This window comes from Phoenix dactylifera, unplaced genomic scaffold (genome assembly GCF_009389715.1).
Source record: "Phoenix dactylifera cultivar Barhee BC4 unplaced genomic scaffold, palm_55x_up_171113_PBpolish2nd_filt_p 000423F, whole genome shotgun sequence".
Taxonomy (NCBI): domain Eukaryota; kingdom Viridiplantae; phylum Streptophyta; class Magnoliopsida; order Arecales; family Arecaceae; genus Phoenix; species Phoenix dactylifera.
The window spans coordinates 188411-200514 of NW_024067860.1; the positions used below are offsets into that span (position 1 = coordinate 188411).

The 12104-nt window shown below is 37.8% G+C and overlaps 1 protein-coding gene across 2 annotated transcripts; it reads right to left on the bottom strand.

Annotated features, from left to right (window-relative positions):
• Window positions 1-390: 390 nt before the first annotated feature.
• On the bottom strand, window positions 391-11465 carry LOC103723934 (kinesin-like protein KIN-12C). Of its 2 annotated transcripts, none has more exons than XM_039118821.1 (16): window positions 11190-11465; window positions 10581-10712; window positions 10393-10476; window positions 10152-10277; window positions 9940-9999; window positions 9797-9850; window positions 9594-9686; window positions 8005-8100; window positions 7620-7768; window positions 3680-3829; window positions 3476-3605; window positions 2382-3389; window positions 2122-2220; window positions 1919-2035; window positions 1083-1838; window positions 391-884 (listed from the first exon to the last, which is right to left on the bottom strand). In XM_039118821.1, the coding sequence occupies exons 1-16, from the start codon at window positions 11388-11390 to the stop codon at window positions 645-647; spliced, it is 3495 nt and encodes a 1164-aa protein (XP_038974749.1). In that variant the 5' UTR covers window positions 11391-11465; the 3' UTR covers window positions 391-644. The 2 variants fall into 2 exon arrangements, with proteins under 2 accessions (XP_038974749.1, XP_008813251.2); XM_008815029.4 differs by having other exon boundaries at window positions 11115-11465.
• Between the last annotated feature and the right edge of the window lie 639 nt (window positions 11466-12104).

Sequence of the window (12104 nt, forward strand, 5' to 3'; positions counted from 1 at the left end):
TAAAAATAAACATGTAAAAAGTGATTATCAAGTATATCATTTTTATGAATAATATAACATGAAAAGATTACAGACATTATCAACAACCCATTTCACACATGGATTATCATCAACAGTAATGGCTAACTATATTTGAATTTATTATTAAAATAATATTTTTTAAAAAAAAATCAAGAGGATTTTGAAATGTTAATGTTTTTAGTAGTGTTGAATCATTTCAGATTGATTCAGCTTCAATTGAGATATTTATCGATCCAAATCCAACCAGTACAGATTATTCTTTTCAATCCAAGTTTGATGCAAATAACTTTCGATTAGATAGGACCGAGTTAGGGATCAGTTCCAAATCAAGAACAGGTCAATCCAATCCACCTATAGCTCTGATCACACTGCAATTTATAAAAGCTTAACCTGAGTTCTTCATTATTACAACAAGAGGAATACAAGCATCAGGAACTAAGAAATGATGAAAACTTTCTAAATTCTGCTACATATCGTCCTGCAATAAGATACCAAACAGAACAATGCCAAACTCACATCTCGGAAACAATGGGATCCGAGCCAGATCCCCGGGTCAACCTCATCTTTAGCACTGAATCACAGAGCTGTGGAATCCCAACTTCACGGGAATTGCAGTCGGAGCTTTACAGGTATGAAGGTCTGAATGCATTTCTCCATGCTTCGTCGTCATCTGGCTGTGGAGCTCGTCGGTGTTCTTCGATTTCAGATTCATGGCGGAAGAAGGGCTCCAAAGCAGATTCTGGTAATCGGCTCTCTGCAAGGTAATGCTTCATAGTAGCCATCTCCATTGTATGCTTTCTCTTCATCTTCTCCATCTGCTTCTTCAGCTTCTCCACCTCCTGCTGGGCTCTCCCATACTTCTCCTGCATCAAGGAAATTAAACTTGATAAATAGAACAACACTTAGTCGAAGTAAATTAGTCTTTCATCAGTCGTTAAAACTCCCAATGCACAAATATCAAAATCAAAACATTACTCCGGTGACACAAGCAATCAATAAAGAAGTGTAGCATTTAGAACTAGACATTTAGCCAGAAAAACCAAATTGATTGTTAAACCAACCTCAGTCACTGCAGCTGCTTCCTCCGCTTCTCTCAGCCGCACTAGAAGTTCCCCAGCTGCATGTACAGCTTCTGCAGTGTCCCGGAGCTGAATTCTTAGTTTCCTGTTTTGTTCCTTTAGATATGCCCTCTCCTTTTCTCTATCAATTCTCACGGTGGAGAGCTCTGCAGCAAGAGCTGCAGCAAAAGCAGAACCAGAACATTTCCGTCCTGCTTTTGTAGCTGCCTTCTTCACCTCTGCTAGTCCTTCCATGACTTTTCTATGCCTCTGAAGCAAATCATTGTACTTCTCCTGCAGCTCGGCATAGTGTTCAACAATCCTAGCATGCCCAAGGACAGCTCTATGAAGTGCATCATCCAACTCTGCCGTACATTTCTTTTCGAGACTAAGCTCGATTTCTTTCTTCTCTGCAAGCCTACGGTTGGATTCAAGATCAAGCCTCAACTCTTCAGTTAAAGATATCCACCTGCTCTCTGACTCTGTCCACCTTTGTCTTTCCTTCTCAAGCTCATCCCCTCCTTTGTCAGGAAAAGGGGTGCCACCATTTCTAATCTGCTCGAGGAGAGAATCATAGGTAGACACATCTTTATGGGACTTCAACTGGCTTTTTAAGCTTTGAATTTCCATAAGAAGTGCTTCTCTCTCGATCATGTCAAAAGAAGTCTTATTATCACAATCTAGGTCATTCGGGAGTTCTTTCAATAGACTTTTTTGCTTCAAGACCTCAGTGTTGTTCTTGGAGTTGTGGTTCAAAAGCTGCAACCATTCAATAGTTACAGAAAAACATAAAAAAAAAAAAATCAGAGGTAGCAAGAAGATGAAGTATAGGTACCAACCAGGTGATCTTCATTTTTGTGCTCCATAATTGCCATAGCACCATCCGTTAAGCTCACAGCAACCTGATTCTGTTCACTACTTGAGCTTTGTGACTTTTTTTTTGTATACTCATCAACCTGCATAATTTTTCAGCAATAATTGTGTCAAAGTAACAAGTATTATTGGCCTTGATTAAGGATGGCATCTTAAATAAAGGAATTACCAGAGAATTCAGATGCTTGATTGTAGCTGCCTGCTCCAAACAAAGAGCTTCGAGTCCCATCTCCCTCCTGGCAGTGCTTCCAGAAAATTTATCATCATCCTGATTGACCAATAGAAACAAATTAGCCACAAGCCAAGCCAAAATGGTTATCATTATCCTGATTCACCAAGAGAAACAAATTAGCCACAAGCCAAGCCAAAATGATGAGTTCCAGCAAACAGAATTTCTTGGCATTCCTCTAGCACAAGTTTCTGCAATACCTTAGTAGTGCCTCCTTTATTGAATGGCACAATCTGCATATCTGAGTTAACTGATTTGACGCCATTAACGTCTACCACCTTCTTGCAGGCTGAACACAGGAAAAGTGGAGCTGTGCCTCCATCCTCAGGCAATGTTTGCCTGCTGATGTCAACCTTGTCCACTGGCTGGCATGAAATCGTTGTCAAGTGCTCAAAGGAAAAGCCAGCAAATGAACTCTTTGCAGCTGAATTCTGCTGATGATAGTCTATAATCTGCAACCCTCGGTGAAGGCTGGCAGTCAATGACTCGGTTGGGCTGACTTTGCTCGACCGCAAGGAAGATCGGATAAGGCCACTCTTACTGAAGGTCTCGGATGCATTGTTCTTTTCAGCTGAAACCCCTGATGACATGATGCTTTGCTTCAAGTTATTATTGATTTTAGGAGATGAACTTAGAGTCGGCTCTTGGAGCGTGGGCAATTGCTGGCCAGGAACGACTGAAAGAGTGGACTTTCTAGATGAACGTAGGAGCGGATCATTTCCTGGACTACTGGAAACATCTTGGCAAACTAGAATCTCAGTAGATACAGAACTGCCATTACTGGTCTTTGGAGGCTCACATATTTCAGAATGCACTTCATCAAGTCTACTTTGTGCTGGACAGAAGCTAATATTAAATTCATGATTGCCAGAGCCACCCATAAGTGTGCCTTTACTATTGTCAAGTTCAGTGTTTGGACCTTCTTCAGAGAGATTAACATTTAAGGAGTTCTTGTTTTCCAAGATATCCTCCAAGTTATCTTCAGATGACGAGCAAAGATTGCTCAGTTGTTGACACAGTACTTTTACATCCACTTCATGAACGTCCACTTCTTCTTCTGAATCGATATCAATGCGAGGTAGAATCAGAGAACGATTGAGACTCTTCCTCAAAAGGTTCAAGCTCTCACGAGCATTATGTCCTTTAAAGTATCCACCAGTAGCTGCAATACGGTTGCTCTCATATGATTTTGCTCTTATGAGCTCTTCCTGTAGCCAAGAAGACATAAATGAATGTTATTTTTATTCAGCAAATAGTATTGTACAACACTTATACTCTTCTATAATAAGCTTACTTTTAACTGACGAATCTGGTCACTCAAACCATTAACATCATCTTCTGTTATTTCATTTATCACTGCCTTGTTTTGTATATGTTTTGCTCGTTCTCCAAATCTTAGCGTACTCAATGTGCCAGCCTTGCATCTGCATTTACCACAGTCAAATATTATTTCTGGAAACTAATAAATTATTTATATATATATATTCCTATGCAGTACCTGTCATCTGGGGAAATGGTACAAAGAAATGTAACTTTCGCATTGCCACCAAGTGTCTCCTGCAGTAAATGTGTCAAGCAGGAATCCTCATATGGAATCTTCAGTTCCATTCGAGAATTTGCGACTTCTGCAAGAATGTTTACTAGCTTCCTGGATCATCCAAAAGAAGAAAATGTTACAATAGTCAAGCTAAATTTAAAATAATTACATAGTTCTAAGTGCTATATTCAAAATATTAAACCGAAATGAAGATTTAAATATGTTGCTCACATATGTGATTTTCAGAGTGGCACGTGTTATTTAACAAGTGAGCCATGTGGTGGATTAATGCAACACGAGCTGAGTAGTGCAGAATAAAGTACTACGTCATACCGAGTCCAACATAATACGGAATGATGCAGACATGTGATAATTAATATGCAACAATGTATTATACAATTGATAATAATATTCACTAGAAAACAAAAAAAGAAGGAAATTAATTGGCAAAGCATATCATATATAGCTATCTTATGAAAAAAGGGAATTCCAACTATAAGTCATAGCCAAATAGTGATTGGCCAATTGAAATCCAAATCTTCAGAAACTAGCCAACTTCAATCCATTCACTATGAACTGCACCTATAGGAGAAGCCTTTAATCAGGAAATGAACAAAACTACAGAGGATGAACAAAGAAAAAGGTTAGTTTTACTCAGCATTCTTCAATAACAAACTCCACATTTATTCATAAACAATACATGTTAGATGTGCCATTGGAAATGATGCATCAATATATTCTGGCCCAAAGACAAAGTACATGGGTAGTTGGCACCAAACTGGGAGAATACCAAAGTAGTCCAATCCACCAGATATAAACCAGAGCATCACCATATCCTAGAAATGGAGAATCTATCTTTTTCACACCCCAATGACAAATTCCTACCTACATGGGAAAAAACTAGAAACACCATGTCCCAATAGTTAAGACCCAATTAACTACTCTTGAAAGGTTTGAATTTGTTTAGAAGCCACCAAAATAACTCATAATAGGTCTGAGTTCTTCCAAGAGCCACTATGCCTTAATTTTCCCCTTCCTTCCCTTCCTTTTCCAAGAAATCTCCAACTATGTGAATTTTACTCATTTGCCCAAACTACTTGTGTAACGACTAGTGCGGAAGTGTGTTTAATCATACATCGGTTGTTCACTGTGGAAATCTTAAGTACTTATACAAGGCCAAGGAACCAAATAGTACCTTCTTGGCTAGTTGTTTTGGGCGAGATTTTCAGTTATTATTATAATGTTATCAAAGTGGACCCAGCCCATAGCCCATGCTAGGGTACAATAAAACCTAGGCTTTCTTAAGGCTAATTATAAGCCGATCATGGTGCCTCTGATTGGATTTCATTGGATTTAGACCCTTAGCTTGGTGAAGATGCCAGAGCTTAAACTGGAAGAGTATGTGAAGATCCATTCGGACTTATATTTATTCCTGCATCGGTTGTGTGCTAGGGAGATCTTAGATACTTATACAAACCCAATGAATCTAAATAATAACTTCTAGCTAGCTTTTTTGGGTGAGGTCCTAGATCGTTACAACTTGACTATGTGGAAAAGATAAAAGCAAACAAAGGAGCAAGAGAAATGTCATCTCGATTTATGTCCTGCTATCTCTTTCATTTACTTTTCTCACAATAATTATTATTTTTGTCAAGTATTGCCTTGCAGGTGCTTTGCTGAGAAAAAAAGTTCAAAAGTAAACTTAAAGTTCTAAAGTGAGTGAACTTATCAAGAATAGATAACAAAATTTTATATCTTTACTAATATTTACAGTTTTTATATAGGTGGCACATTTTTTCTTTCTTTGCAACTTCATGGGGCTAAAGAAACTTCTAAATTACAGATTCTAAATTTTTCAAATGATTTTCATATGTAGGATAACAGGATTTTTCTTCTCTTTTTAGGAAACCGATACATATATAGCTTTTGCAAAATAAACTCTATAGTGTCTACACTTGTCAATCTCCCTATGGAATAATACAAGGATGAGCTGCCTATCAATAAGGAACGTATTTACCGAACTTTACAGTTGAAACACACTTTGACCCCCTTCACAGTCTCACCAGAACTGTTATTAAATAGCATAGAAGATTGTTTATCTTATATATGTCAATGATTAAAAACAAATCCAAGTAGATCTCAAAACATATACCATGATGCTATAAGACATACAAAACATAGAGTACAATCAGTTATAAAGGTAATGTTATATAGCCTTTTCGAACTTCCTAAACAACATTTTTAATGTTAGATAAATTATTAAATGATGAATTCAAAAGCTTTCAGTAGTTTGAATTTTTTCAGATGATGCATAAATTGTTTGGATAACCAAAGATGCCTTAGAAGCACTAAAAGGGTTCCTCTTAATAGCCGATGGGACCTACTTCAGCTTATTTTCATCTTTCTCTTGCTAGAAAAGGTCTGGGTTTGAATCTGTTTGCTGGTCTTCACGACATGTTTCCCAAAAAATAAATGTGCAGTGAGAATTTATAACTAGGAAAGGCTTGTTGGTTACATTAATGGTTTTAATATTCCTGCACATGTGATTCATGTAGTTGATTCAAAGGCTTTTAGTAGTTTAATCCTTTCCAAGGTTATCTTATGTAGTTTCTACAATGAAAGATGCCTTAGTAGACTGAAAAGGTGCCCCTTAATAGGCAATAGGACCTAGTTCAGGTTATTTGCAACTTTCTCCTGCTAGAAAAGCTTAAGGTTTGAAGCTGGATGGTGGCATTCGCACCATGTGTCTCAAAAACAATGGTGCCCGCTAATAAGTCATTGGCAGTGAGAATTTATAACTAGGAAAGAATTGTTGATTACATGAATGGTTTTAACCATTGTCGGCGGAACCATCCCAAACCGCCTGGTTCGGGGAGTCCTGAGCCATACTGGCGGTGGACCGGGATGGTTCCGGCAACGAAAACAAGACCCCGTCGCCGAAAGGGGAAGAAGGAGAAGGAAAAAGAGGAAAAGAGAGAGAGAGAGCGGGGGAAAGCGGGAGAGGGAGAGGAAGGAGGAGAGAGGCCGGCCGGGGTCGGCTGGTGGAGGCCGGAGAGATGCAGAGGTAGAGCTCCGCCTTCGGTCCCTTGTTTCATTCGAAGCAGGAGCCCGAAGGGGGCCTCTTTTATTTTTGCTAATTTTAAGTTAAAGTCGGCAAACCCATTGCCTCCTACCTATTCCTCTCTCTCCCTTCCCTGCTCTCTCTCTCTCTTTTCCTCTATTCTGTTTTCTCTCTCTCCTACCTCTATTGTGTCGATATAGGGCCGGCATGGCACGACACGAGGCATACCGACCCATGCCGTCGGACAACCGGTATGGGACCCAGTATCAGCACAACAAATGTTGGTTTTAATAGTCCTGCACATCTAATACATGCGGTTGATTCAAGATTAGAATATATTTAATGGTTGGTTGGATTTAATGGATGTTTGGAATCTCTTCAGTCAGTTACATATAGGATTTTTTTGTGTTTGTGCAAATGCAATTATATCCTGACTTATTATTTCAGATAACTTGTCATGTTTCTCCCCTTTCAAGTAAAGAGATAATAGGGACAAATATGCTTTGGAAAAAAGTCTGCACTCAATTCACCAATATTTAGCATAACACAAGGCAAAAATTAGACAAGTAATATTTCCATGTCAACTGTATCTCTAAGAGCTATGGTCCCTAGGTCTTATCTAGAACTTAAGTCTCTAAAACGCATTCATTCAAAATAAATTGTTTCCAATTGGCATACTTATCAATCTGTGAAGATTATTTCATCAGCTGGAAATTGATAAAAATTCAGTGTGCAATACTATTAATAAGCATGAAGCAAAAGAAGAAAGCTAAGTAATTGTTTTCTTCTCCAGCATTCTTAGTTACCAGCTTAACCGTTATGACAGCAAGAGAATCTTACCCTAGCCTTGAAAGAGACCGTTTAACATGTCTTCCTTCACCTATACGATGTTTGCCAACACCTTCAAGTTCATCCCTATCCAATCCTGCAAGATCAACAAGGCTGATCCTGCTAGTCCTTGAACTACTAAAGCAATTTGATGATGATCCCTGAAACACAAGTACAATGCTCTATAATATTTACAACCAAGCAGAGGTGACATGTATTCCAGATAATCTCTTCTAGAGAGATCAAATGAAAGAAAAACATACCCAAATTCAAAGAAAAATACATTTTAGGAAAATTGATATCATCTTCAGTGTCATCATAACCAGAAATTACTTTGATGGTCATTCTTAGGCATAAAAAAAATCAATTCAACTCCAATAATTTAAAAAAAAAATACCTTATACCAGGACTCAATAATGCAAGTAAATATTATATGAGAACGCGAACTCTTAGAGTTTATAGCTGTCGCACCAAGTTTTCTGTTTGAGAGCCCCTGTAGCATAAAGAAAATTTTAGAAAAGGGAGATAATTCCAATAACAGAGCATGCAAACTGCAAAAAAAAAATGAAATTCCAAGCTACAAAATAGTACATAATACAAATCAATGTTTTTCTTTTTTCATTGATATCTAGATGGCACTAGGGGGAAAACTGGTATATAAGACAAGCTAAAGAAATGAGATATATGTTCATAATATGACAGGATAAACTCAAGCTACAGCAGAAATAATTCAGATAAGGGACAGATATAAAATTTTGATTTTTTTTACAGAACTGCATGAACAACACATATTGACAAAGTAATCTTCCAATGTTTGCATAATAGATGATGTATTATCATGAGTTTATTGATGATAAACAATGCTACTTTTGGCTTTGAAGTTCAAAGAATCAGGTTAATCAATTATGGCTCACATACCAATGATGACAAAAAATTATATTTCTGATGTCATATCATGCAAGAATACTGGAAATGAAAACATGCCAACTATTCTACGATTACTGGCACTGTCATGAGTTTTAGGCATGGCAAAGTTCCAAAAGAAAGATCCATCGATAAAAAGGCTCATGTGGTACATTAATAATATGCATGCAGAGACACTGGCATATTTACAAATATGTACACTACATTAAAAATTAAGAATTTAAAAGCTCCACCTTTCAATTTTTGATTTCCAAAAAATACTGGGCTTTGACAACTTTATTGTACATATTGGATATTATAGTGGCATGTAATGGGAATATATGAAGATGAATAGATTTTCTTTTGTTCCCATCTTTTTATGCCTCTCTTGACCATGTTCTCTCTCAAACCACCAATCCCATCCATCTCTTCACCTCTCTCAGGCATATACACACACTCAACAAAAAACACCATCTACCTGCCTTTATCTCTCATGTCTCTGGATTCTCTCTGATCTTTACCCTAGATAGAAATTTCCTGCTACTGAGTTTAAAGCCAAAAACAACATGTAATGCACATGCCCGAATATAAAATGCATGTATGTATGTAACGTTTACTTACATATGTACGTACTACCTTTGTATGCATATGAATATATGCATGTAGTACTATTATGGTAAAGAAATTAATGAGATGTATTGAAGTCCAAAGAAACTCATCGTGCCTCCGAGGAAAGTAAAATAAATAAATAAATATTAAAGCATATGAATTAATTGCTTGCAAGGTAGGGTTTAGGGTTTAGGGTTTTGGGTTCAGGGTTCAGGAGTTAAGGTTTAGGGTTTAGGGTTTAGGGTTTAGGGTTTTAGGGTTTAGGTTTAGGGTTTAGGGTTTAGGGTTTAGGGAGAAATATTTCATATTTCTTTGTGGGCTCAAAAAACACCTCCTTAACTACCAAGTGTCAGCTTAAAAGGTCAACTTGTAGCATATCAACCATCTTAACGACAGCTAAAAGATTACGTTTCATGTAGTCTTAATCCTATAATAATAGAAAGGACTCACAAGAAAAATATACCAGAAAAATACCTTGACTATAATCTGAGTAACATCCTCAACTGTGGTCACATAGTCATCAGTAAGATTCTCCACATGGAAACCATTTTTAGCATCATCTCTTTTCTGCCATCGATGAAGTTCATCCATATTGATATAATGATCACCCACTATATAAAATGACTTACAAGTAGCAAATACTAAAACACCAACATGAAGCATTAAAACCCATCTACCTGAAGGTTTCTCAGTGTTGGATCGAGTAAGTCATTTATCTGATCATTATATACCTATAAAACAGAACCTCAAAAATAATGGGATTAACAACTCATATACATGAAGCAGAGTAGCTCACTTTGTTCAAAAGCAAATAACTCACCTCGAGAAATGAACACCGACATTGATAATTTATTTGTTTTCCTTCTGAATTCTCTTGATTCTGTATGATAATATACGAAAATATAATGATCAGTCATCACAGAAATGAAAATTTATATTTAAATCAAGCTGAATTGTCACATGCAACGAAGGTGAAGTGACAGTGAGCTCTACCAAATTATAGAATAGTCTATAGAAAACATGGAGACCCACCCTTTCAATCTCTGAGAACAGCATATGGAAGATACGAGGCGCTATGCCCAAGGAGCTATTGGTGGAATGGCCATCAACCATGGCACTCGGTGGACCCCACATTGTGTAGGTTTTTCCACTTCCAGTCTGTCGAGATTTCACATTTAATAAGATATAAAAATTTCTGAGCTCTAGATCACATAGAATTGTTGCGAAAGACAAAGAGACACAATCCTAAACCTGCTTGCTATAAATATACTACCTGTCCATAAGATACTATTGAAGTGTTGAAACCAGTCAAAGAATTGTTTACCAAAGGAACACCAACCAACTTGAATACATCTTCCTGAGCAAAAGTGATTTAATATATCAACAACAGATCAACTCAGGTTCTTCGGAATCTAGATTTATATTATACTCCACCTTCCCGGAGATGGAAGGTGTTCATACCTGCGTGGAATGTGGACCAAGAACAGAATCGAACGTAAACATACGGTCTCCAACTGATAAGGAATCGGAGGAGATGTTCCGCACCACCTGACTGTCCTCTTGTTCATTTTCCGGCCTCACTCTCACAACAACCTACAAAAGAATGAAAAGATATATCAAAATCCAATTTAAAGAGCAAGTGTAAATCGTAACATCAAAATTGCCGGACTCAAACTTAGTATAACAAAATTTCTCCACCTAGAAACTGCTGGTATTAGCCCAACAAGTCAAATCTCTCAAGGGGGGAAACGGAGATCTAATGGAAATTTGACCAATTTCTATTTGCACGATCCAAGCTTCGATGAAATTTTGATCAAATTCAAAATTGAAACTAAAGATCAATTTGGAAAGTACCTTAAATTCCCGGAGCCAAAACCATTTTTAATTAGGGTTCTTAAAAAAGACACTTATATTCCTTTATTTACAAGAGAAATTCCACAAATATCACTACTAATTCACACATAAACAAGAAACTAGGGTATCAGCAGAGGGGACCTTGACCGAAGGATCAAAAGATCCGACAGCTGAAGCGTCCGATCTACGGCTCTCTTTTGAGAGGGAGCGATCCACCTGGGAAAGAGACTTATTGGGAACCGACGGCGAGGTCGGACGGTCGATCTGGACGTTGGGATGCACCGGTGGGTTGTTCTCCCGGCCGGATCTGGCAGCATGACGACCGAAATTCGCCTTCCGTCCGGCGGAGGATGGCGATGTGGGCAGAAGGGAAGTGATCGCTCTCGATGAGGGCTTCAGAATTCGTAGGGCTTCCATTTGGTCGTTCGAGGAAGCGAGTGAGGAGGAGAGAAATGGGAGCGGAAAGTTGGATGAGATGAAGGGGGCAGGGAGAGGCTCGAATTCAAATAAGCGGAAAAGTGGGAAGCGCCTGCTCCGGTGCTCCGCCAGAATCGTTTCTGAGTTCTTAGAAGCGCGTAATCGGCCCCTCAGGCTGAATGTAACGGCTGGCACATAGATGTATTTCATTAGTGTTACGTTGTTCGCTGGTGCAACCAGTTCCGCTCCGACAAATAGCCGTTGCGGGGTTTGAATTATCTGGGCTTGTCCAAATAAAAGTCTTTAATTAGAAGCGTGCCGCGTGCGCGACGCACATGCAATCGGTTGCAGTTCGCCACTCCATGTAGATTGGGCGAAAAGGCGATTCTTTTTCAACACAAGAAAAATCATTTAATTAGATGCGGTGACTTCAATAAAAAAAATGTAGCTATAACAACAATAAAATAATTACTAGTAAAATAAAAAAATGTTACTAGTAAAATACCCCCATGATGTAGGAAGAAATAAAGTAAATTAATATTGAAGTATTGCAATATAAAATAATTATTACAAAAAAGTAAAATGTAGCTATAACAACAATGAAGTACTAATCGTTTTAGTAGTTAGAAATAAATTGAAAAATAAAAGAAGGCTTTGCATAAATAAGTGATATTTATTTTTAAAAAAAAATAATATTATGATATCAGTTTTTGG

Bases quoted from the DNA above. Each gene is read 5' to 3' on its own strand.
- LOC103723934 (XM_008815029.4), bottom strand. From the start codon at position 11,390: ATGGAAGCCCTACGAATTCTGAAGCCCTCATCGAGAGCGATCACTTCC. The intron at 10,713-11,114 runs GTCCCCTCTGCT...ATTCTTTTGTAG, and splicing joins CTTTTGATCCTTCGGTCAAG to GTTGTTGTGAGAGTGAGGCC. The intron at 10,278-10,392 runs GTAGTATATTTA...AAATCTCGACAG, and splicing joins CAATAGTATCTTATGGACAG to ACTGGAAGTGGAAAAACCTA.